The sequence below is a fragment of the Thunnus thynnus genome, chromosome 20 (genome assembly GCF_963924715.1).
Source record: "Thunnus thynnus chromosome 20, fThuThy2.1, whole genome shotgun sequence".
In the NCBI taxonomy this organism is placed as follows: Eukaryota; Metazoa; Chordata; class Actinopteri; order Scombriformes; family Scombridae; genus Thunnus; species Thunnus thynnus.
In genome coordinates, this window is record NC_089536.1 from 9,225,986 (window position 1) to 9,253,972 (window position 27,987).

General features: G+C 38.4%; 1 protein-coding gene across 1 annotated transcript; it reads left to right on the top strand.

Moving 5' to 3' along the window:
* Nucleotides 1–1,698: 1,698 nt before the first annotated feature.
* Nucleotides 1,699–18,767, top strand: timp2a (TIMP metallopeptidase inhibitor 2a). Its single transcript, XM_067575577.1, has 5 exons — nt 1,699–2,110; nt 11,546–11,646; nt 11,740–11,848; nt 14,893–15,017; nt 16,645–18,767. Exons 1-5 carry the CDS (start codon nt 1,981–1,983, stop codon nt 16,840–16,842), a joined length of 663 nt encoding a protein of 220 aa, XP_067431678.1. The 5' UTR covers nt 1,699–1,980; the 3' UTR covers nt 16,843–18,767.
* Nucleotides 18,768–27,987: the final 9,220 nt, after the last annotated feature.

Genomic DNA, 27,987 nt, shown 5'->3' on the forward strand with positions numbered 1-27,987 from the left:
CAAAAAAGTAAATGCACATAATTAGCAAATAAATCAACTTAAGAGTGGAAAAGTCAATGGCTTGTAACTTATCTATAAACTATAATGATTTAATACTATTTAATATATCCATGTGTTACTAATTATGAAGCCTTTATAAAGGTTGCCTTATTAGAAAGTGGTAAAAACATGAGTTATATGGTTATGAAAAATAAAGCATGAATATTTGATCTGAAGGTAAAAAGAAAAAAAAGTGTCATAAAAGATGATTCACAATTGTTATGAAAAGACAGTTAAAACCTGATGTTGATGTGAATTATTCATTTTTTTGAAGTTTCGTTGAAAACACATTTATTTATTTAGTTATTCTCACACTGGAAAATTTGCCAAGATCTTTGTTGGATTTACTATTGTAAAATGTGTAATGACTTCTCTGTAACTCTAACAGGCTGTTTGGTTTTCATAATTTTAACAAATCTGAAGGCAAATACATTTACTATATAAATTAAATTATATTATTAGTCAAATATCACACATAGATGAAGTTTTTCTGAAACCAAACCCAGATTTTTTTAAATTTGACTATGTATTTTGTAATAATTGAATTTTTTAATGAAGTTGTAACATTACACAGCTCTGTTGGAAATTAATTCTATGTGACCAAGGTCTTTTTTTATATTAAATGTTTTTATAAATTTGGTCAAAAGAAATGTTACTTGATTATGAGATTTTGTTTAGCCAGTGAGTGTCACAGGTAGATACTAAGATATTTGAAGTGTTTTCTTAAAGTGTGAGATAAATATAATACTTTACTTAAATATTTCCATGTGATGATACTTTATACTTCTACTCCACTACATTTATTTAACAGCTTTAGTTACTTTTCAGAAGAAGATTTGACACAATGGATAATATGACAAGCTTTTAAAATACAACACATTGTTAAAGATGAAACCAGTGGTTTCCAAACTTTTTTGGCTTTTTACATCTTACAAAAAGCAGTGTGTAGTCGGGGTCACATTTCAGATGTTTATGAGTTGTTAACAGCTGCACCAAATAGTGATTTTTCCCTCTAAACTTCTCACATGCTTTCATTTCAATAAATGTTCAAATGATCCAATATTTCACCAAAAATCAAAGATTAGAGAAACAGTCCAAAAATTGAAAACAGATTTGTGTATCAGAACTTTGTTTTTTCTTCTTTTCTCTCCCATTAATCATCTCACAACCCCTCAGATTTATCTGGTGACCTTTTGGAGGGGCCCTGACCCCCAGGTTGGGAACCACTGGACTAAACTAGCTAACTGAATATAAAGTAGTGTAAACTAGCTCCACCTCCAGCAGCTACAACAGTAACATGCTGCTCTAACACTGATGCTTCAGTATTAATAATCTAATGATGTCATAAATAATAATATATCAGTCAGAGGGACCAAACCACTACTTTTACTGCAATACTTTAACTACATCAAGCTGATAATACTTATATACTTTTACTGTAGTAGGATTTTTCATGCAGGACTTTTACTTGCAATGGAGTATTTGTACATTACTGCATTGGTACTTCTACTTAAGTAAAGTATCTGAGTACTTCTTCCACCACTGTAAACAGCAGCAGCAGCTCCGGTTGTTCCAGGCGGAGGACCGAGCGCCCCCTGCCGGTTTGACCGTCACCACCGGGGGGAGGAGTCGGCCTGGCAGCTTTATAAAACCGCCTTGATCCCAGAAACGAAAACACTCCCGAAAGACAGACAGCTGCAGACACCGGCAAGAAGACCACCGAGCATACCGTGTAACCTCACCTTTTTATCCCGGAGCTGACTGAGCGGACCGTCCGGTGTTGTTGACGTCGCCCGGTTTCTGTCGGTTAAAGAAAAACCAAACAAAAAAAAGAGACAGAAAAACAAGCGGAGGGTCGCTGGAGCCACACTGCGACGCATCTGCGCAGACAAAACACAAGCCACGAAGAGGGTGGGAAACGTCGCATCAGTGTTGATAAAAATGCCGTTTACCGTTAACGGCATCCTTTGCACGCTCGCGCTGCTGGTCCTGTGGCGGGCGGAGGAGCTCGCGGAAGCTTGCAGCTGCGCTCCGGTACATCCGCAACAGGCGTTCTGCAACGCCGATATAGGTGAGTACAGCAGTGGAGACTTGTTGTTGTTGTTGTTGTTGTTGTTGTTGATGTTGTTGTTTACGTGGCCCATGTTGCACCAGGCTCCTGCACGGTAGCTACAGCGGCCTCTTTGCAGCCGCTCAGTCCGCCTCCGGTGCGTGTTGAATGGGCTGAGAGAGGCTGCTGGAAACCGCTGGAAAGGCTGGAGGTGGAGGGTGTTGCTCCTCAAGGCCATGGCCCAGACAGTTTGTGCGCTGCATGCAGACTGCACTCTTGCAGACACATGCAGATCCCATTATCATATTTTATCGTGCCGTGTTGACAAGGATAGATCTCTAAAATGCACAAGTAGCCATATTTGAAGAGAAGAAATAGATAATATGTTGTTTAGGTGTCATGGTGGCATGCCTTGAAGGGACACACACACCCCCAAACACAAACACAAAGCTTATTTTGAAGCAAAGTCCACCTTAAAATGCAATCTAGCATCACTTTAAGGAGTTAAAAGTGCATTTGTGGCTCTCATTCATGAGTTGTTATTGAACTTTCCTCTAATGTCATTGTTATATCTCTGCGTTGCCCTCTAAAAATCCACAATAACATATTCTTGTATCTCAGGGTGTATAAATGCTTTATGTTTGTGTGAGTCAGCCGGGAGATACAGGAAGCACAGCGGGACCATCGTTGTACATAAATGTCTCAGCTCCGGAGCTCAGAGCTTGACTTGTGTTTACCAGGCTTCACCCTCGGCATTCAGCAGCTCCAGGACGAAGAAGGAGCGTTGCCTGGCTCTGCAGGGCAACGTGGCACAAGAGAGGAAAAGAGACAAGGAGGGAAAGAGCAGAGAGGAGGACAAGGGATGGAGAGAGCGGAGCGGTTGGTCTGTGAAAGAGAAATTTTTTAGGGGGGGATTGAATCTCAACCACAGAATATGTCGCACCGCGAGCTTTCCTCATATTTTTATTTCCATTCCTGCCCTGTTTCTTCCTGCGAGGGGTGGTGCTGGGAGGAATTGCAGGAATGCTGCTGGGGTTTTCCCAACTTTGCTCCCGGTGTAACGCAGGGACACACGCACTTTCAGAAAGGCTGCCATGCATTGGTGAACTCTCTCTCACACACACACACACACATACACACACACACACACACACACACACACACAAGACATCTGGCTGTCAGTTGAGGGTGTGTTTTCCGGGAGAAAAGCAATAAAATTCACAATCCAAGTGAAAATATGCATGGTATCCATGAGAATGAGAAACTTTTAAGACCACACTACTTTGGCTCCAAAGCGTCTTTTCTTCCTTCTTTTTTTTTTGTCCCATATTTCCCTGCAGATGCACAGATGCGTGTGTGTGTGTGTGTTGATAAGATAACTGTGTAATATGATATTGCAAAATGACAGCTCTATTTTCAAGTGTGACTCAGTTTCTTGCTGAGCTGGCGGAGACAGGATGTGTTTCAGGATTCGTGTGTTTGTGTTTGGTGTGCTCATGTTGTTTTTAAAGGGTCTATGAGTCAATATAGCTTCTTCTTCTTCTTCTTCTTCTTTTTTTTTTTTTTCTCACAGAGGGAGGAGGATGTTTTAAGCCGGGCTCCGACTACAGGAGTTTTAAAATCTTAACCGATTTTGAAATCTGGTTGCATCACACACACAAGGAGAAACTTCACAGATGTTCTTCTCTTTAATCTCAAACATGCACACACTACAAGATTTGAACATAATGGGGCACTACTACACACACACGACAGGATATTATCAAAGATTATCGTGCCAGAGGGAGCAATTGCACCACCTCATGTGATCTCATGGGGAAGTAGATGTAAACAAAATAATTTGCAGTGAGAAAAAAAACCAAAAGTAGAAGATTAAACAAGTCTGGGTGTAAAAATGGTTGAAGAGATGCGGTTAACACGGGTTTTCTGTTCTTCAGTGAGAGCTGGAGGTGAGATTTTAACTGTTAGTTATAATATCTGTCGACAGTAGTATGCTAGCTAACGTTAGCCTCAAGGGCTAGAATGTTTACTGTTGCTTGGCAACGCCGTCAGCTCTCTCTCATTGGCTGTTGTGGTCTTGCTCAGAAAGTAGTGATGTAAACATCCAGATTTTTGATGTTTGAAATTATCGGGGCGGCGTCGATGAGTCTGCGAGCAGTTCTGGAGGTTTAAGATTGGATCTGTATATCCCTCACATTACCAGAAAATCTGGGCTGAACAAGATCCCAGACCAGATTTCTCCTCCGATTGTCGGGGATAAATCAGCCCACATCTCCTGTCGTCTGAGTTTAAAGTTCCAGTGAAATGTACATCAGTGTCTTTGTCTTCTGTACTGTGACATATTTTCCAGAGAAACAGAATATTTGAGCAGTGTACAGTTACAAGAGGGGTTTAAATCGAATCCTTCGCATTTGATTGGACTGCTGAAAAGTGGGCGGGGCTTACAGTTAAGTGCGATACCGAGCTACTCCACACGCACACCTCCTCACCTGTTGTTAAATCAGGGGGAGGACAAGAAGGAGATGAATGAATTAGACCTCAACAGCCACATTGTTTTTACCCACTGATATCCAAACACACATCTCTTCCTGTCTGTCTCCATATTGCTCTGTTAGCTATTACGACCCACAAACAGTGAAGTGTGGTTTTATAAGATCAGTGTGGTAAGCTACCTGCCCAAAGTCACATTTTATTGGATGAACTTAAGTAAATGCCTCTGAGTGCAGGATGACTCATCAAACATTTGAAACTGTTTTACAGGAAGAGAAAAGAGATGATAAATAGAGATAAATAATTAACACAGAGACACTGGATTAAAACTGGGAAAATGTATTTCTCATTTCACTGGGATGTTAAGGCTGCGCAGACCGCTAAACGGTAACAATGACCAATGTCTAAATGCGCCACTATCTTCAGCAGCTAGTCGCTAACTGTCTGTCTGTGAGAGTGAACCAAAACAATGAGCTGAAAGACACTAAAATGCCCCCATAGAGCTCGAGAGGAACTGCAGAGGCTGCGGGTTCACCATTACAAGTGACCCTTTGGAAATCACAGATGTGCAATTGATCCACAGTCAACTAATGTATTGATTAGAGCTGCTTTAAATTTTTACAGAAAGATAAACCTCAACGGAGGTCGTCTACAGCAGGTTTATCAGCAGCCTGATGTATCTAGTAACGACACTGAACCAAAACCAAAACAATGAGCTGAAAGATGTTAAAAAGCTCCGTAGAGTCGAGGGGAATGCTGAGTCACTAAGAGATCTTTTCATATTAGACATTATCATCTGATTCAGCGTTAATATAGAAATATTAATTAGTGCAGCTGGATGGATGTTTAAGGCGGCACGCACTGCTGAACAGCAACAATGGCTGATGTCATTGTCCAGCAATGATTTCATGAGGATGAAACTGCAACTTTGGTGGATCCGAAAACTCCCAGTGACCCCACCTGCTGGAAGAAACACTGAGATATGATCCTGCAGAAATGAAGAAAGGACCATGTAGAGAAAGAACGAGCAATGTTGACAAACAGAGAATATGAATAGACTCGATTGTCTGTTTGGGGAGAATGTGCGTGTAGGCAACAACAAAAGCGGCGTTGTCAAAAATTATGTGACATTTGGGGTTTTTTTTTAAAAAATGGTTTCCCAGTTGTTGCGTGTTCACACACACACTGTAAATGCTGGAATCAGTAGTGTGTGTGTGTGTGTTACCTTCTATTTTTCATGCTAAGTGATGCTCCTGGTCAGACCACAAGCCATAAAAAGCAAGCAGTGTCACGCACCCACCGCATAATGTTACACACACACACTCACGTAAACATATGAAGCAAACATCCTCTTTTCATATAAATCTGTTGCCCACAAAGGGGAACTTCCCCGGCAGCCCGGCCCAGTCAGACTGTCCGGAGGCTGGGTGGTGTGGAGTCACCCAGCTGTCTGCACAAAACAAAGCAGTGGACATGTAATAACACATGCACACTGAATCAATGTGTTTCCATTTATGGGAATATAAACAAGTTTTTTTTTTTCTCTTCATGAAATGTGCATGTGTGAGTGACTGCGTGAGAAAGTCTATGATTCAAAACCTCTTCAAACAATATGACAGTCTCAGAGGAAAGAAACCAATGGATTCTCATTTTCTTAGGCTGATTCTGATCATCAATAACTTTTATATCTGCCATTATTTGTGTTTTAATTGTGTTTTACATAAATATTTATCTCCAATATCATTGATAGAGATGTCAAAGATCTGTACTGAGGAAAATATTTTACACTTGAACAATAAACTTAATCATCAACAGTGAAAATAACTAACAGACAAACTTCACTAGAAATTAAAGCTGCACTAATTCATATTTTCACATTTTTAAAATTATTTTTCGTGTAATATATAAGGTGGCTATTTCAAACCACAGACAGTTTATCATCTCGGCTCTGTGGAGCTTTTTAGCCCCTTTCAGCTCGTTGTTTTGGTTTTTTACAACTTTGTTGTTTTGGTTTGCTCTCAGACAGACAGAGGAAAGTGAATATTGGACTTGCATTTGTCAGTTGGCAAGAAACACAATATAAACACAAATAAATGTTAATGTTGCTTTGTGGCAGCTGGATGTTCATACAGTAAACTACTGTTTGCCACAACGTTGTGTTTACAGCTTGTTTCGCTGCCCCCAAGTGGCCAAAAAACCAATAATGCTGCTTTAAAGGTTAAAGTGTTAAAATGATTATTTGATAGACACAAACGTTATCTACAACAATTTTGATAACCAATTAATAAAGATTATGTATATAAATACAAATATAATGATTTGCTTCTCTGCTTTGTATAATTGTAAACTGAATATTTCGACTGTTGCTCGGACAGAACGATGTATTTGAAGACACCACTTTGGGTTTTGGGAAATTGTGACCAAACAATTAATCAATAAATCAAAATAATTATCAAATGAATCAACTTGCAGCCCTATAATACTATAAATAATAGAAATAAAAACACAAATATAACAATATATTACACTTGAGTAAAGAACACACTGTGTACTCATATACTTTGTGTATCTATATCTTAAAACCAGTGAATCTATTGCTTATTGCTCCACAATAGGGCTGCAGCTGTTTATTTTCTCAGTTAATCGATTGTCTTGTCTATAAAATGTCAGAAAATAGTAGTTAAAATAGTTGATATCTTCATATGTCTTGATTTTTACCAACCTAAAGATAATCAGCTGTATGACAAAGAAAATCATTTATTAATCACATTTGAGAAGCTAAAACCAGCTGATGTTTAGCATTTTTGCTTTAAAAATGACTAAAATGATTATTTGATTATCAAAATAGTTGCTGATTTACTGTCAATCAATTAATCGACTACTTATTGGAGCTCTAGTCTACAGTTTTGTCCTGTTACATTGTTCAGGCTCTAATATTTGAGCTTTTTATCCCCTCAGTTGCTCTCTCTGTATCTCCGATGAAAGTTTATTGATCGTCTCTTCTGTAGGATTTGTTTCATGAAGACCTAACAGAGAAAACCAGAGCTTTCTTCTTCAGGTCTTCATACAGATGTTGTCAGAGGTCAAGAGGGCGTCTCATCTCCGTTCAAATGACAGGTTAAACAGAAGGCCCACATGCGTCTGGAGCTGAAACCACATGGGGGAAAGTCGGGGATGATTTGGTGGAGTATGAAAAAAGAAATGGATAGTCATGCGGTGGATTGAATGAGGAGGGGGGAGGGGGGCACTTCTTGGGATGTGGTGTGTGTGTTCATATGGAGTTTGCATGGAAAACATTGCGTAGTGCGTCTGATAGGCGTTTTACATGTCATTAAGCTTCATCCTGGTCGGGGAGGGTAGGGGAACAGACTGAATGTGGGTCAGCCGGTGGTTTACGAAGGGGGCTCATGGCTGCTGATTGACTGCCGGTGATCAGACGACGTTGGGATCAATCTGTGGTGTAACTCCTTCAGGCCTCCCCGGTAGTCGTGCTGTTTTAGCTTCACGCTGTGTAGTCTGCTGCCTCCGCAACGCGCTGTTTAGACTGCACAGGATCAACCACTTCAGCTTTATTGCTGGGTGAAACTGAGAAGTAAACATGTCTGCAACATCGAGGTGGACAGATAAGCCTCCATAATAGCAATCTGTTGTGAATAACAGAGTAATTTCCCCTCAGTATTGTGCCCTGCTGCTGATTCTTTGCTCATTAGTTTGTGGCTCAGAATGAGGTCAGGAAACGAGAGCGGAAAAACTGAAAGGAATGCAGGAGAGAGCGCCAGCCAGGTATACTGCTGCGTGTGTGTGTTTATGTGTGTATTCTGGCTGCTTCTGCGTATTTGCATAAGCATCAGAGTGGAACTAAAATGCAAAAGTTTTCTTGAGAGGAAGGATTGGTTTCTCTGAAGCACTGATGAATGACTAGACATTTATTTAGCTCTGTGAGCCGCTTCCATTTTGTGTCTTTTATTGTTTATTTGGATCCCAATTAGCTTCCACAAAGAGGTCGCTAGTCCTTCTGTGGTCCACACAACTTGAGCAACGATTAAACAAACCACCATTTAAAATCACATTTATCAATACAACAAGAAAAAGCTTCATGTAGAGAACAGAAAATAAGTGAAATAACTCCAGTTCCAAGTTGTTAAAATACTTGATTTGTTTATCTCTGAGTCAACAAAGCTCTCATCAAAGTTTTAATCTCCTCTTCCTCTTTTATCAGTGAGTAGTAATCAATCAAAAAAGAGAAAAAATGTAATCTGTTTGAATGTCAGTTTGGGTTCATTTCTTAAACATTATGTTTACAACTTAAACTGTCACTTAAACTCGCATCATTGGATTTTTTTGGCCACTTGGGGGCAGCACAACAAGCTACAAACCACAGACTTAAAAAAAAAAAATAGACGTAGCCACCGTGACATCACCCACTGGTTTGTGGACTCTGGATTAGACACTGGATTAGAAGTGACCATATTTGGATGAAAGGGTGGAGCTTGGGAGGAGCTCCCCAAGATGTAACTGCAGCGCCGTGGTAGCGACTTGTCAATCACAACGTAGCCACGCCCTAAAGCATACCCTGCTTTATCGTCTATTTTACTCTAAATGGGACCATAATTTGCAAAATGAACATCGTGCTGTCTTAAAGACTTGATACTAGTGATTGAGAACATAAAGTCATCAGGAAAGTGTTTACTGGGGTAATAAGTCGCCCCCTGATGGCCATTAGAGAAAATGCAGGTTTAAGGCACTTTGCAATGGGAGCTACCAGCTCGCTGCAAACACAACACTTTAACATATTATCATCTTTCAGTTGATATGGAAGACTTGTTACCAAACTTGCTTATTTTAATTATTCAATTATCAAAATTACCGATGAATTCTCTGTCAATCAACTAATCAACTCTGTGTGAAATGAATTTACCTTTTATATGAAACAATAGATCAAAGGTGCTATTTCACACATCATATATTTAAGGAGTGTGGATATTAAGTCATCATCCTTGTTGACATGGTAACATGCCAGGATGATTATGGATTATGGATTACCACCTCTTCTCCATCAACCATCAGAATCTGCTCCACTATTGATCAGTGCTGAAACAATTAGGGCTGCGAATAACGATTATTTTCATTATCAATTAATTGTTTGGTCTATAAAATATCAGGAAATTATGAGAAATGCCCAGTTGGGGACATCTTTGACTGTCTTGTGTTCTGATCATTGATCAAAAATCCAAAGAAATTTAGTTTCCCATCACATATGACACAGGAAAGGTTCAAATTCTCACATTTGAGAAGCTGCAACCAGCAAATTTTTGGCATTTTTTCTTGATAAATGACTACAATGATTAATCTATTATCAAAATAGTTGCCGATTAATTTTCTGTCCATCAATTCATTGACTAATTGTTGCATAATTGCCATTTATCAAGCAAAATTATTAACATTTGCTGGTTCCAGTTTCTCAATTGTGAGGATTTGTTGCTTCTCTCTTTTTTTTAAATAAAATTTTATAAATAGAATATTTTGGGGTTTTGGACTTTGTGTGAGCTTTTTCACTATTTTCTGAAATTTTATAGACTAAATGATTATTGATTCGTTTAAAAAAAAAAAAAAAAAGAAAGAAAGAATACAAATAAATAATGAAAGTAATCAGTTGCAGCCCTGTGAGCTACATGTGCAGAAAAGCATGTGTGTCTGGACCAGGGGGAAGAATGAAAAGGGGGAAAAGGAAGTAGCGAGGGAGAAGCAGAGACGTTATTAACTCTGGGAGCCATGAACCCCATATTTGTGTCTGCTCCAAGCCATAAACTGAACCCAAGGGTGTAAGAGCAACGGCAGACAACTCTGTGTGTGTGTGTGTGTGTGTGTGTGAGAGTGTGTGTGTGTTTATCTATGTGTACGTGTCCTCTGTTCCTGCTTATTTTATGTTTTTTTTTTTTTTGTTTCTTTTTTTTTTTTTTCTCTATTGCTCATATTTTCCATTCTGAATAAATGCCCAAAGCATAGCTGAAGCTTGATGTAGTCAGTCAGGCCATTAAAACACACACACACATACACACACACACACACACACACACACACACACACACAGAGAGAGAGAGAGAGAGAGAAATATGCCTCTGGCTAAGTCTTTCTCCCCGTATTGGCTTTCACATTGTATTCTTATTCTCTAAATCTGATTCTTTGATGGTTTCCTTGTTTCATGTTTGGAAGCAGGAAGCTTCGTGCTGCGGGCCAAGTCGGTTCATGTGTCTGTTTCTGAAGTCGTATTGGACCAATGAAACGCCGCAGTTGTGTTTTTCATTGACTGGGCTGCTTTAGAAGCTGAAGCTCGGCGGCTGTGGCTCGTTTTCTTCATTTTCTTGATGTGGTTTGTGCACACGAGACTTCAGACAGCTGTGGATGTTGTTCCTGATGTGGTCCAATCTGCCCTCTTCTTAGCCCGGGATGTGGTAAATAAGAAGAAGAAGAAGAAGAAGCTGAGCCTGATGATTCAATATTATTGTTTATCAGCTTTCAGTGGAATCAGGAACATTGTGACCATGATCTCGTTGTCATTTTGCTGAAGTCTTTTGTTTTCTATTAATGATCTCAAGCTGACTGCGGTTAAAAACTAACACTTGAATCACTAGTACCAGAAAAAATATTGTTGACCATGTCGTTCCTTTTATCCGTAGCGCCCAGCCCTGCTCGAAGCTCTAACACATGTGTTAGTCGGTTTGTGTGTTTATAATTTCAGTTTGTCAGTTTTTTTTTACTTCTAGAAAAACAGTCGACCAGTTTTTCTCAAGGAAAAGCCTCTTAAAATGTGCTGTAGTTGCTTAAACAGCCCTTTTTTTTCTCTTTATCCTTTTTTATTTCACATGGTTTTATTTCTTCATCTCCTCTACTGTGTGTGAGACTTTCTGTGTTTTTGAGTGTAAGGTCACATGACCTCTGACACACGCTGCTCTGCTTCTGTAACAGTGATTCGAGCAAAGGTGGTGGGAGAGAGAGAGGTGGATTCTGGGAACGATATCTACGGGAACCCCATCAAGAGGATCCAGTATGAGGTCAAACAGATCAAGGTGAGAAGACGCTGGTAGAATGCGTCACCACAGTGTTTTTAGTGAGAGCTGTTTTGATGACCTTTGACCCTCTCGCTGTGCTTTTTGTTCCAGATGTTCAAGGGGCCTAACCAGGACATCGAGGCTGTCTTCACCGCTCCTGTGTCCGCTGTCTGTGGCGTTACCCTGGATGCCAGCGGCAAGAAGGAGTACCTGATCTCAGGTGTGTGTTTTCTTATGAGATTTTATTTATTCTCGTCTGCAATTAAAGCAGTTCACAACGTTTCTCTTGTCCTATTGGTCACCTCATCTGTTTCCTTTCTTGGCAAGGGTTTGATGAGAAGATACAAGAGATACCACTCACATATCGGTTAGCTCAGCATAAACACTGGAAGTATAAACACTCACTAGTTAAGACACTTTATCTTGTTTGTTTAATCTGTACACTAACAGAAATGTAAAAATGACACGTTGTATTCTTTACAGGGGTTTGTTTACTTGAACTGTTTTTTTTTTTTTCCTGGAGTCTCCAGTGGTTTCTTGGTGATCTCATAGTCTGGCACATAACCCCTCTATAAAACCACAACTTCTCCTTTTTTTGTGTGTGTGCTTTGGTTTTTATACGGATCAAACTTAGTTAGAATTAGTGAATTAGTGAGCTTTAGAGGTGCTGGTTGGCAGCCAGGCTAGCTGTTTCCCTCTATTTCCAGTCTTTATGCAAAGCTAAGCTAACAGAGCTAACAGTGGCTCCATACTTGATGTGTTATTGATCTTCTCATCTAATTGCAACAAAAGTGAATAAACATATCTCATCAAATGTTAAACTGTTTACTGACTTTTAGTCAGTTACTTAATTGCAAAATCAGCATAAAATTTTAACAGTCAAGTAATAATTTAGGTAATTTATCAAGTAAAAATACCAAATAATTGATTGTTTGTTGCTTATACATGAGGATTTGCTGCTTTACTGTTCTTTGTGAGTTATGAGTAAGTGAATAATTAATCATAATTTGTCATAAAAACACATTTTAATATGTTACTCAGGAGTGTGGTAAGTTCTGTTGGGCAATTTTTTGACATTTCGTATCCCAAATGAGGAAGTGATTGATCAACAACACTCAATAGACAAGATGTCTCTGTAATCTGGTGACTGACACAGGTTACGTAACCGCAACTTCCCATCCTTACTGTCTCTCTACCGTGCTATCAAAAAAAAAAGCCTCCAAAATACTCACTAAATTAATAAAGAATGAAAATAATCATCCCAGTTGTGATATTAAGAGAGAAAATGGTGCTTTACAGCAACTGTAAAGATAAAAAGTAACTAATCAGGAGTGTTGTGAGGGGAAACCCTTCACATTTATAACATTTACACAGACTGATGATACAATCGCTACAGTCATTTTTTTCCTCTTTAGCTACCGATGTGGACACATTGACTAATAAGACACTGGAAAGCTAAAAAAGTCTTGTTCTGGCTGATCACGTTAGCTGACTCGTTAAAAATAACTCAGTGTAGTCCTATAAATACTGCTGCTGTCTGTGATTTCAGTTATTGCAGGGGGAAAAAAAAAACTAAGATCGAATATAAAAACAAAAATGGAAAGAATGAAAAGACAGACAGTTACTCAGACAGATAGGAAAACGACAGGAATTCACAGACGTATAATCAGATATCGACTCGCAGGTGTAAACAGCCGGTGCAGACGGGCAGCATCAGGACGGATACAGACTAGAAGGACATTTTTTTTTTTTTTTTTTTATGTGTGTGTGTGTGTGTGTGTTTGAGCAGTAACTGTTTATGTTATTACGGGTAATGATACGCTGCTGACTAAACCCTGCGGAGACTGGGAGTGACCTCGTCTGTCTTGGTACAACTTGTGCTCCTGAGAGTTGTAAACGTTCATATTTTATATCTGGTTCTTCCTGCTTGAGCTGAGATGAACGTGAAGCAAAAAAAACATTTATAGCAAACCCTGAAGGGAGCAAGGTAACATTGTTATCCAGGTATCTGAATTAAATATATCTAAATGTATGTCAAAGTGACCTTTTTATTCACATTTATGTCAATAAATTTCATTTGAAATGTTTATTTTTATTGACATTTTCAAGCATAATGACATTGGAAATACAATGCTTGTAACAGGAACATGATGAGTCACATCTTTATAGGCATTTATTTAGTGTACTCAGTTTTTTCTAGTATCTCAGGTATGTTTCATAATGTAGTCTAAAGATAAAAGTCAGTTTTTCAGGACAGTGTATTTCTTTGACATCATTATAGTCCTGGCATCTTTTGTTGGAGGGTTTGCGTGCAGACATATCATGTTTTTTGTCTTTTTTTTTGTTGTTTTAGGAGTCACAAAATATCTTGTTATGTACCTGTCCTTCTCACGTGTTATTCCGTCATCCTCAAATATCTTCAAACCTGATTCTCTGTCCAATTTCCGTTTGACGTGGACAGTCCAGTAAACCTTTTTATTGTCATATTTCTAAGCCAGCAGTCGTGTTTGCGTACAAAATCTGGGTTATATTGTGACTGAAAGCGGCGCAGTCAGTCAGTCAGTCAGTCAGTCAGTCAGTCAGCAGCAGATTGAGACAGCGAGCAGAGGAGACAGAGAGGATCATGATGTCATGCATGCTCTGGTTTCCCCATCGCAGACAGAGATGCACCCGCAAACACTCTGCCCTAATTACATAGAGTTGTAAGAAGAGGAACTGCTGAAGCCAGCGTTTCCTCTCTCTCTCAGACTCAAGCAGCTGGGAAAGACAGTTAAACTTTCTGCAGCCCGGGGCATCTTTTTAAAATGATTCATCCTTTTTTCTTCAGTTTGAAGGGTTAACATTTGGAAGAGTTACAGTGAAACATGAGTCAGTCCTGTCTGGGAGGACATAATGTGAAGACTTCAACATGTTGAGAGTTGCTCCGCAGACAGATAGTGGTGAAGTGAGGAGGACGCAGCCTCAGCAGATATGCAAACCCTACTTGAAATATCGCCTTGTTTTGACTGGTGTCACTCGTGCATGAAACATAAGCTCTATGTTATCACAAGGACAGGTGGTCTGTGTTTGCCCCTACAGGCACCAGCCTGAAAAATAACAGATTTTATCTATTTAACCTGTGAATCTGTTATCTGATGTTCTTCACAGCGAGAACATTTCATAGTGACGCATCCGGCGCTCAGCTGCCGATCGTCAGCGATCACGTTTTTGAATGTTTTTTTCGTGTGTCGCAAAGCTTTTTATTGCTGTCTCGTTTGTTTACAGGCAAGGGCGAGGGCAGCGGGCGCATGCATGTGACCCTGTGTGATTACATCATGCCCTGGGACTCCTTGAGCACCACCCAGAAGAAGAGCCTGAGCCAGCGCTACCAGATGGGCTGTGACTGCAAGGTAAAGCACAGGATGGCTGTTTATGTGTGAGGTTTGTCTGTCTAAAAAGAAAAAAAAAGGAAGAAAAAAAAAAAAAAATGCAGCAGCTAGTCGTCCCTTCCTGGAGACATAACAGACTAAATGAGATGAGACACGAGCCACAACAACAGATACAACAACAAACATCAGAGCGATGAGTTTGTGCAGAAGAGATTAGTCGATTTTTAATATGTTGACAGAAAATTAATGGACATAAACTTTGACAATCGAGTCATTCATCAAGAAAAAATGCTCAACGTCGGTTTCAGCTTCTGCAACGAGAGGATTTCTTTTTTTTTTTTCTTTTTTCCCATCATGTAAACTGAATATCTCTTTGTTGACCAAACAATCTCATCTCAAGGTCTGATGTAGTTCGTTGGTAAAGTGACATGATCTTGTCATTGGAATGTAGATGTTCAGATTTCCATTTTTGCTGAAGGCTTTTAAGGATCTATCGTGGCTCTGGGAGCTTGGGAAAGACATTTTTCATCAGTTTCTATCATTTTCATAAACTACACTATAAAATATCAACAAGTAATCGAAAATAAATTAAAGCTACACAGTTTAGGTGAGGATACCTCGATACTTACTCGGTATAAAGCACAAATTATTAAAAATATATGACTTAAAGATCACTTATTCTCTTGATCTAAGTCACTTGATCGATTTTACAGTATACAAGGAAACCAGAATCAACCTCAAACACGACCCTGCTGAAGGCAAGATAGCTGAAAACATTAATAACTCTGTGTAAGAGTCGTGACATGTTTTTATTTTGATGGGCGGGTATCGAAGCTCACGCAGCCTCCAGCTCGCTGGATATGTGTTCTCAAAGTTGGAAATTGTTTAAAAGAATAGTGACAACAAAGAACATCGACACCACTTTTCTGTCTGTACTGTAAATATGAAACCACAGACAGCAGCCGGTTAGCTTAGTTTAGCTACGCATAAATACTGGAAACAGGAGGAAAACAGCTAGCCTGCCTCTGTTCAGAGGTAATAAACTGCAAACCGTGTAAAACCGCAACTTTACAACTTAACTGAGATTTAGAGGTGCTGGTTGGTGGATTTTTGTTTGGACAGAGCCAGACTAGCTGTTTCCCCCTTTATTTCCAGTCTTTAGGCTAAACTAAGCTGTCGCCTGGCTGTAGCTGCATATTCATCAGACAGACATGAGTGACTTTCTCCTCAAACTCTTGTGTATTTTTTTTAAAATGTCAGACTATTCCTTTAAATCATAATACTGCCAGTTTTAGAGTGAGTGTGTTTTCATGTAGACAAACTTCTGGGACAGCAGAAGTTTTTTTTTTTAAGGTGCAATAGTGATAAATCATCAAAAATATAAGTAATTGTGATTCAAAAGAAGGAAAAAAACATTTGTGAGCTTTGGTTTCTTCAGGTAAACTAAGGTATTAAAAGAAGTTTTGGTATCTCTACTGAAACTGTAGTATCATAACTACAGTAGAAACAAAACATTTTGCACAATACGCAGCCTTAACAGTGTGTGTGTATATATGTGTATATATATATATATATATATATATATAAAATAGAGATATCATAACTGTCTTCATGCAGTAATGGGAGACTGTTTTCTGTGTGTGTGCAGATTGTGCGCTGTCCCTCTCTGCCCTGTGAGATCTCCGCTCCCGAGGAGTGTCTGTGGACGGACCTGATGATCGAGAAGCAGGTGCACGGACGCCAGGCCAACCACTACGCCTGCGTCAAGAGGGCAGACGGCTCCTGCTCCTGGTACCGCGGCGTCGCACCGCCCAAGAAGGAGTTCATGGATGCCGAGGACCCCTAGTCAAGTCAAGCACGCTTGACTGCCCACTGCACAGCCTGACGAAAATAAATGTAAACGATTCCAATGAAATTTAAGACAGCAACATCAGGCAAAGTGATTTTTTTTTTTTTTTTTTTTTTTTTTTTTTTTTTTAACAAAAAAAAAAGGCAAATGTGACTGAATGAAAATGAACTGCTGGTCTGAAAACAATCTTTAGCCTCTCTTTTTAATTTGCTGTCTGTAAGTATGTCAGTCAGAAAAGCAATATGAGGGTACTTTCAAGTTTAACGTTGAAGAGGAAAGGCTCGGAGGTTGTTCTCAGACGCAGCATCTGTGTAAAAACAAACAAAATGCATCATGAGACATAGACTGGTCGAGTGATGATGAAACTTCCTCCTGAGGCTGGCGTCAGGAGGATATAAATTCTCGGTGAGACAGAGCACTTCCTGCCCCGCAAAGCTCTTTATTAGCTCTGCTCTCCGACTCCACCAATCAGTCCCCGATCTACGGACAATCATTCGTTACCCATCGTGTTTCTACTTTTATTACCTCATTCTCCATTTTATTCCAAAGCCAAATTCCAAGTTGCCTTTTTTTAAATGATTGTCTCCCCTCTCTCCCCTGAACACTATTTAGTTACTTCTTCTCTCATCTTCTCTGCTGGGAACTGTTTGGCTGCTGGTGACGTACAGTAGGTGACGCCCACGACATGCTTAGTGTTTCTTTAAAAAGAACATGATTCATCTTGCATGGCTGATAGCTTTTCTGGTTTCATTCCTTGTAGCGATTTTAACAGCTGCCTGTGACCATCACACAGGCCTCACTGGACCAGTCTATGCTGTGTGAAGATGAGCGCTCTAAATTTAAACCTGCTCGTGAGGTAAAACACCACGTCTTCACCGCCCCACAGTCTAATCAGAAATGTCCGAAATTCTCCCTTTCTTCTTCAGATCTCCTTCCCCCTCTCCCTTATTCCCACTATGTAGCTGTACAGTACCTATGCATAGACTTTTGTTGTTACTTGATAATTATTATTTACTGCATTAGAACTAGATTTGCACTTTTTGAGGATGAGTTCCAGTAAAGACAAGAGCCTGAACACTCTGATGTGACAGTTATTATCCCCCAGACCGACAGATCCACCTCAGGTGCAGATTTCGCCTATTTTGAGTGCTTTTGGTGATCCATATCTATCCACAAACGCAAGCTTAATATATGCTATCTTTGTCGTAACAGATGAAGTAGGCAGCGGAAGGAAAAACAACAAAAAAGTGGTGTGTGAGAGGTGTGGATATAAGGGATCTTTTTGCAGATTTTGTGTGTGAAAGAGAAACAAAAACAGCTTGTGGGATGTTATTTCAGTGTCTTTGTATTATCTGTTGATTGTAAATGCAAACAGCAGTTTCATAATTTGCCAATATATTCTCGCGGACGGTTCATTTCATGAGTAATAAGGTCTTTACATGCTTAATGTTAGCTTTGACTTGTCTTTCCTGCTCCTTCCAGTTATTAATGAAAGCTTTATCGCTGTCCTAGAAAGCAAGTTACTCAATCGAAGTTTACAGTGCTGTTTTATACACCTCAAGCTACATTAACAAAAAATATATATATGATGGAGTATTAGAGGCATAATTTAAAAGTAAACTCTTTCCATTTTCCATTACTTTGTATTTTTTCAGTGTTATTATTATACCTGTCATGATTTTTGTGTGTTTTTCGCTGTCTTTGTCTACGATGTCTTTAGCTGTAGTGTCAAGTCGAGAAGGTCCTCTTGCGCTGGAGTCACGTGAGAGTGAGAGAGAATAATCCTTTTTGGAGAGGTGTAGAGAAATGAGTATCTTGTGTGAATAGAGGACTGTGCATGTGTTTGATGCTTTGTGTAAGTCCGGGCGAAGGACAAAATATTCAGTATTATCAAATAAAAACTCCACGTTTGAAAGAATAAATACTGTTTGTGTGAGTCATTTACTGGCCGGGCTGCGGGGCGCTGATAGGAGTTTTAGTTTCAGTGAAATGATGCAGAGTGCTGTCAGCTGAAAGTATGGAGGCTCAAAGTGTTTAAAAACAAGTCAATTATATGCAGTAAGACATTATTAAATAATTATATGAATTAATAAAGACAAAATACATAATGTAACAATGAAATTGTGAAGTAATCCATTTTTAAAATGCCACTTATCAAATGATTTTATCCTGCTTTTATTCACATTAACAGTTTTGAGGTCCTGTTTAACCACACAAGGCTAAAAATATCTCAACAATATTTGATGGTTTTAGTGCTAATTAGCCAATGTTAGCATGCACACACGCTAAATTAAGATGGTGAAACATACCTGCTTAACATCAGTATGTTAGCATGCTAACATTAGCATTTAGCTCAAAGCATGGCTGTGGACTCTTTGTCTTCTTATTTAATTTCAGCTGCTTTTATTTGAAATATCCTTTTTATAAGTCTGTTTTTAATTTCACTTTTAATCATAAATGTCTTTATCTGCTAGTCAAGACAAACAGGGCAGAGCCAGTTATGTCATTAGCTGTTTTTTTATCTGAATGACTGAACAGCCAATCACATGACTGCATCGGTCCACCATGTTTATCTTGATAAACAAAGACATGATGAAGAGTGGCATTATGCAATAAAATGGTAACCAGGAAAAATATGTTTGTTAAAACATATAAATAAATTATGATTATGATTATGATTATGATTATTATTATTGTTATTATTATTATTATTATTATTATTATGAATAAAAACTAAAAGAAAACCTACCTTCTGAATTCTGCCTTATGGGATGAAATAGCCATGGTAGCAGCTCTGTGATGCTGTACTTGAGCTAAATGCTAATGTCAGCATGCTAACATGGATGCAATGAAAATGCTAACATGCTGATGTTTAGCAGATATATTTATGATGTTCACTCACTTCAACCTAGTTAACACTGGCTAATTAGTGCTAAATACAAAGTACAACTGATTGAAATTTCATTCGTTTTGCAGGTATTCGGTCAGAAGTGCTTAAAAGATTTAAAAAAGAAAAGAGCAGACAATTTAAAAAGCAATTGAAATATTAAAATACATTTAAAAAGAGGAAGGAAGTAAATTACACAAAATAAAATAAAATCCTAAACCTGAGTAATGAACAAATTTAAATTTTGACTTGATGTTAAAGTTATTACAATTTATCCTGAGGTGGACATGAATATACGCAGCAAATTTTATGACAATCCATTCAATTGAGATATTTCAGTCTTGACCAAAGTGGTGAACCGACCAACCAACATTTCCATCCCTGGGCCATGCTAGAAGCATAAAAGTCTTAAATATTATTGGATTATTCCTCCATTTCATGATTATATTCCATATTTTGTCTGTAGTTATTCATGTGATTTATTTATTTCATAATGTCTTTTTTATTTAACATTGGAAGCTTTGGGCCTCCATACAAAAAGAACCACAAGGAGAATAGTTGAGCCCAAATGTCCAAAAAACAGATTATGTGGAGGATTGATTCTAAATTCTACACATTACATTGAATTTCACATTTAGGCTCCACCTTTTTGTAATATTGGTATGCTAAGCAGTCAAACTTGGCCTTCATTTGTCTGGTGTTAATTTCCCGCTGAGGTTGTCGGTTTGTGTGAGAGGAATTATAGATGTGAGGGCAGACTGGAGAGGCTGTGTTGGGAGAAAGGCAGACAAATACACTCAAATAGATGTGGTAATCGACTCAACTAGGAAAATATTTGAGAAATGTTCAGACTGAGCCCAGACCAAGCGGTTTTGTCATCTCTGTTCATTCTCTCCTCAATAATGTCAAACAGGATTGTAGTAATCATCCGGTGTCACAAGGGATTTCACTTCTTCCTACACGTAGCTTTTATGGTGACACTCTGAGGTCAGGCCATCGCTCGTGAGCGAGGGTGTAAATCCAATTATAAGTATAATTGGGTTAAGTAGACTATAATGCAGAGTGTCAGTCACCTGAGGCCATGTTGTCCATATCTGTCCTTTCTTTTCTTAAATATACATTTGCTTTTTTGATTTCTGTCCAAATGTTTGAAACCGGTTGGGTAACTCTGAGTGCGTGAGTTCTGTAAACTGTTGCTTTAACCTCCACTTTGCAATCCTGGTTGCCCAACACAGAGAGGATGGACAGAGAAATGCACACTCACGGAAGCTCTGGTGCAAACAAATTATTTATAAACTACAAAATTAAGTAAACAAAAACTCAAAGTCCTGGCCTGATTCACTTACTTCCTGCTAAAATGTTCACTAACAAAAGAGAATCATGTTTTGCGAAACAAGTTGCCCTCTTTTGCATGAAATGTGTCATATAAATAAAGATTTATTATTGTTATTATTATGTCACAGTATCTCAGTGTTTATAATATAATCATGATTTCACATTTCAGTTATAAGTCAGGATGCAACTGTTGTCTTTTTTAACTGATGAAATAAAATCATATCCATCAAATTTGGATCAAAATAATCCAATAAAGCTGCACTGTCATGTACCTGAGGTGAAAATAACTGAACCATTTTCTCAGACAATAAATCAGAAACACTGTCCCTTGTAGTTGTGATGCCACCCAGTGGCCGCTGGAGGAAACAGCAGCCATTTGAAAAGACTTTAACTAGAAATATAGAGTACTTTATTAATCCCAAAGGGAAATTAAAATGTTACAGCAGCCATTAGACATAAATCAAAATACAAAAACAATGAAGTAGGTAAAAGAAACAAATGCAATTAAAGGCTAAAATATATATACAATAACTAAATTAACTAACTCAAATATAACAATATGTAAAAAAAAGAATAGAAAAAATAAAACCACAATAGAGACTAGAGATATAACCATGACTAGAACTATAATACACTATTTGCACAAAAAAACATTATTTCTACAACTCTGATACTGTGCTTTCATGCAGCAATTAAAGGCAATTGTATGAGTGTAGCTCATTTTATTACAACTAAACTCAATGTATTTTACATTAAAATGCAAGAAGTGATATAAAAAGAAGAATATAACAGATAAAATACAAAAGGAAAAAGCACAAATGTGGAAAAAACACCCATCAATCCAAAGACAGTGAAAAATCCGCATCATATAAACCAAAAAAGTGACACTGACAAGAAACTAGTCATAAACTGAAAAGTGACTCCTAAAATGGCATAAAAAACTGTAATGCATTACTAAGTCCATATTATCATATTAGCACCCACATTGTGCATTACATTTCCTATCAGGGGTTTAAAATAAGGAACACAGTCACTCTTGTGAGATGTAAAAGTGTGAATCATTTGGCTGTCAGAGGAAGAAACGCCCAAAATTGTTCGATGTTTCCCGTTAACTGTGTTCAGCTTTCATTAACTTGTGAATCTGACTGTTGTGTGCGATCATAACATCATTACACTCACATCACACCCAGAATATGCACAGCAATTGATAGTAGTGTAGATGTTCTGCCTTAAATGCATATGTGTTTCTGAAAGCATCAGTCCAGTCATTCGTCTCCTCAGCTGACGAACATCAGACCAGAGTTTGAAGTTTGTGAACTGTGCTGTCACATATATAAGGCTGCTACATCCACTGACTTTCTCCCAGCCTCTTTCTGGAAGAGATCTGTCTGTGTTTTAGGTCTGCCACACCCATCTCTGCATGCTTGGATCACCCACACCTGAACTTCGTCTGACCGTCAGTGGAGCTGTGTATGAACCCCCCCTGAACCAGTGCTTCTCCCCATTTTGCCACTGAGCTGCTGGTTGGGCTGGTGCTGTTGTTGAGTTTTTGCTGTTCATACTCTGTGTTGCTGTTAGCACTTTGATTACAGCTCTGTGTAACTTGTAGGTGATTTTCAGGAAGCCTTGTAGGGGTTCTCTGCCTTTTTATTTTGCTCTCCTGTTTTGTGGCTAACCAGGGAGCTTAGCATTGCCTTTGTTTTTCATTCTGTAGCCCGAGTGAGACCTTTCTTTTCTAGTTGGTGTGGGATTTTGTTTGTTGTTTTGGCCTTGGAGACGCCTAATTTGCTTCCTTTATTTAACTTTAATAAATGGTTCTCCTTGTTGCACTTTGTAAGGGTTTCAGCAGCCTTTTTCTTACCATTTTTACAAAGGGTTTTCAGTCACCTGGTTGTGTTACTCCTTGTGTTCCCCAAGACATTAGATGTCGTAACAAAGGCAAACACTAAAATTTACCTTGATGTCAACATAGTTGTGACAATTAACGTGATAGTCGCAATGCCTCATTCATTCATACTGTATGTACTTTTCAAACCCTTTTCTCGGACCATAATTGAACTTGGTGCCGTTCCTGTGACTGAAACTGAAGCTAAAAGACACTCTCTCTCAATGATGGGGGCATAATACTACACTGAACTGCCATTTTGTTTCACCTTTCCTTTTTTCATGCAATCTGACTGGTGTGCAGCAATTCAGAAGTCTGGAACCAGGATAATATCTAACATTAAACCTCTTTCAGAGTCTCCATGTTGGTTTTGACTTTATAACTCTGAATTCCTCTCACCACACTTGGCAGACAGCTACTCTATTATCTTTTATGGATGTCAGTTGGTTAAAAATATCTCAACAACTATTGGATGGATTGCCATGAAATTTTCTACAGACAGTCATGGTCCCCATAGGATGAATCACAGTGAACACCATGAGGTTGACATTTGTGGTTTTAAGTAGGCTAAAATGTCTCAACAACTATTAGATGGTTTTAGTGCTGGTTAGCGTGTTATCATGCTAACACGCTAAACTAAGATGGTGAACATTATTAGCATGTTGTTCATATTTTTCTTTTTGAATCGCTGACAACATCTGAGAAGTGTGCAGTGATTCAGAGGTCTGGAATCAGGACAATATGTAACATTGACCTTGAGAAAATTCTGGTCTTTTTTTTTTTGGCCGTCTTTCAGAGTTTCAATATTGGTTTTGACCTTGTCTTTTAATTCTGAACTGAGCAGCTGTCTGCCATGGAGTCTGGTGAGAGGAGTTCAGCTTTGAAGGTCAAAACCAATATTGAGACTGTGAAAGAGGGCCAGAAATAATCAGAATTTTCTAAACTAACTACTCCCATGAAATTTTCTACAAATATCCATGGTTTACATAGGATGAAACATACTAATTTCAGTGATCTGACTTTTCTTCTAGCAACACCATGAGGTTGACTGGTTGATTTGTACATGGTTTTAAGTAAAATGTCTCAACAACTATTGTGCTAATTAGTACATGTTAGCATGCTAACACACTGAAGTAAGAAGGTGAACATGGAAAACATTAAATCTGCTAAACATCAGCATGTTAACATTGTCATTGTTACCATGCTAGCGTTAGCATTTAGCTCAAACTACAGCTTTCACAGATCTGTTAGCATTGCTGTAGGTTTGTTAGTACAGGATTTAACCTCTTTGTGCCCTTTTTTGTATGTATTTGTTTATTGTAAATCTCATATTTATTGTAATTTATTATAAATATCTTCTCATTTATTTCGTTTGTCATTATGTGTAATTTATCTTTATTTTAGGAGCAGTTTGAGTCGGTGGGAGCTGTGAAGAAAAATTGCTTTAAGCTACAGTAACTCTGATACAACAAGCAGGTATGGTATCATTTATGATTGATATTGCACATGGAGCCTTACAAATAAACAAAACAAATAAATACATGTGTTTTAAAGAGAACAAAATGGTGTTGTATGACTACAAAAACTGCATGTTGCATCTTTGTTCAAAATCAATTATTCAATTTAGAAAAAAAAACATGTTATAAACAATCACAAGAAGCAATATTGAGCAACAAGACAATGACTATTATTGTTTCTTATCTGTGAGGGGGAGGAAAGATGGTCATTGCACTTTCCTGATCTCTTACACTCTGAGATTTTAGGGTTGGCATGGCAACCTGATGCATTTTAGAAATGAGTCTAGGAGAAGCAAAATGAGAAAGGAAGTGTTTTTATTTTTCCACCAGGAGCCTCACAAATAGAAAACATGAACTAAATCATGTAAAGTACTTCAATATGATCATGTTTTACATGTTTTGAGACATGTTTTTTGGCCGCTGGGTGTCAACAGGAGCAGACACCACTGGCATTTAGAGAGAAAACATACTGTATGAGGGGAATCAATGAGAATAATTATGTTTTCCTCATCTTCAGCATGTTAATTTTATAGATCCTGTTTAAAAAATCATTTGAATAAATCATCTGGAAGCCTTGGCTTTTGGTGGATTCAACATCAACACTGTTATTTGTTTCTTTCCACACCCAGAATGCACTGTGAGGTGTCTCTCTTAGTGAAAAAAGATTATTTTTCTCATTTTGTGTTGTACATGGTTTAAATGATAAGCAGCAGCAGCAGCAGGCGGTGCACCACAAGTAACATTAACCCAACTGCATATATCATCTATATATGGAAAGGTCCATCCGTGTGCAATTTCGTCAGCAATTCTTCATCGCTGCCCTATGAAGGCTGATGCTGTGGAAACAGACTGTGTTGTTTTTGTGGTTTCATTTTATATGCAAATCACATAAAAAGTTCATCCAGGGCCACTTACATCACACCACCTACTCTTCCACTGCTATTCAGTACCACCTGGCAGGCAGTACTGAAGTAAATATGCATATCTATATGTACTATGTGCCATTATGAAGGGACAAAATAGTGTTGAACAGATAAGATATCCCCATTTCCCAGTTGTACAAGCTCTGAGGGAGGAAAAGATGAATACACCACCAAGTGATAAGTGGCAGGAGAGTTCGAGAGTGGATGAGGTCAACAGAAAGAGGTCAGCGCTCCAGAGAGGTGAGAAGAGGTATCAGATTAAATCAAAGACACAAATAGTTGGACTATTATTATGGTCTATAATAAAGAGATACAGAAAAGTGGAGTGAATTAAGAGTTGGACAGAGAGGAAATACAGTGCAAGTGAAGGCATGGGAGCAACGGAGAAAAACAAAAAATAAGGAAGTATGTCGTGTATCAAAATCCGACTCTAAGACAGTCTGAAAACGCGATGATATCACATTCCCATTCCATGTCTATAGTGGCACTGGTCTCTTATGACAGATGCCGTTTATATTTAGCTTTAGTGGCTGTATTTGTAGGTCTATGTAGAGTAGTCTCTCCAACACGGCTGCTACGACACTACAGTAGCATTTTTCATACCTTTTTAAGTCATTAAATAGAAATATGCAAGACAGGAAGCACTTTCCCTTTGTTATGAAGCCATTATAGTAACTGTACTTCCTCTAATAAATACTACCACTGTCATGGCTAATATTGATTTTAATACTGCTAAAACTGGTTTATTGACATAAACCTGCTAAGCCATCTTTTACCCCCCATTCCTCCCAGTCTCCCTGCATTGTTTATGGTATCCAAATACTGAAATACTGCCTATGACTCCAGGTTTGCTTTGACATAATTTGATCAATCAAAAATGAATTTGAAACATATTATATGCATATATATATATACACTATATGCAAAATACATAATAAATAAGACATAATGCATGTCTTAAAACTAGATTTGAATCCTCTTCAAGACATGGCTTTATGATTAGAGAATTAAACATAGGACCCACCTCAAAGCCCTCTCTTATTATGTCAGTTGATATTGTGCTTTAGTGGTGCAATTATTTGAAATCAGTTTTGTCAAATGAATCTGGTGCGTTTGGGTTTCTGAGGCCCCAGATAGTTTGCAGTGTGCCCTGTTAGTTAATCTAGCTTTGGCTGCTACTGCTAATACAATGAAGGCTCCCACTGGTATCATTACTGCTACTGCTTTAGACCATTTAGATCTTTTTACTGCAGTAGTTTTTTCACTGTTCTAATTCTGTTGGTGCTCCTCGCAGTGTTACTGATGTCATAACCGGTGCTACAAGCATGACTTCTGCTATTACTACTGTTACTGCGACTGGTATCACTACTATTACAGCACATTAAATTGGCCGACGCTTTTGTCTGAAGCGACTTACGATTGAAGTGCATTCCATTCCTGTGCATTAGCTAATTTGCTACCACTGATACTGAATGATTATTGATTTTCCAGGTTTCGTCTTAACTGTCTAGAAAATTTCTGGTGGTATTTCCTGAGACAACAGTTGGTGTTCTTGTATTAGATGACATGATACTGCACCGGTGACTAATGACTTACGGTGGTGGAAGGTAAGAGCATTACCTCAATCAGTTTTGTTGTATTTTACTTGAGAATTTGTATTTTATTCTATTTTATAGTACTTTACACAGACAAATATTTTACTTCTTACTCCACTGCATCCATTTGATGACAATGATTGCAACTTTGCAGATAAATATTTCAACGTATCCATTTATGATGATGTATTCCTATAGATGAAACAACCCAACATTACATGAATAGGTGAAATTAGCTTCATCTCGACCAGATACAACACACATTAAAGCAACAGTAATAATAACCTAAGAATATAATTAATATAATCATATAAAACTCTGAAGGGGACTGTTCTGCATAATAAGTACTTTAACTTCTGATATAATCACATTGGCTGATAATATAATCTACTTTTACTCATAAACTGAAGTATGTGAACACTTCTACCTCTGATATGCAATATATGTGTCCGCGCGTGTGTTTGCTCTGACTAAACTAAACTGGGCTCTGATGTGTGTGTGGGGGTGTGAAACAGGAGGATACGAGCGTGTGTGTGCATGTGTGTGTCCATTTGTCATCACTTCCAAGAATACTTTTAACAACTGTTCAAAGCGACACAGCAGTGGGTGTCTCTATATACAGTATGTGTGTCCCTTTGTGCGTTTGTGTTGATGTGCATTTTTTTGTGAAACGTATTTTTCCAGTAACGTATATATGATGTGTTAAAACATGAACGGTTTGTGCATGTGTGTGTGTGTGTACAGTAGTGGAAGTGTGGAGTGTGTGAGGCTGGATTCGGGAGTGAGGTCAAGTGTGTGAACAAGAGCGAGGAGGGAGGAGAGAGAGAGAGAGTGAGAGTGGAGAGCGTTTTTCTCAGAGTCCATCAGAGTCTGGTAGCAGTCGATGGGAGAAAAGCTTTTTTTCCAAACAGCTTTACGCTGAAACCAGAACCTGATCCTGCTGATTTGGTCTCCTTTTTGAGTAATGACGCCGATTTAAGGGGGAGTAAAGCAAAGAGAT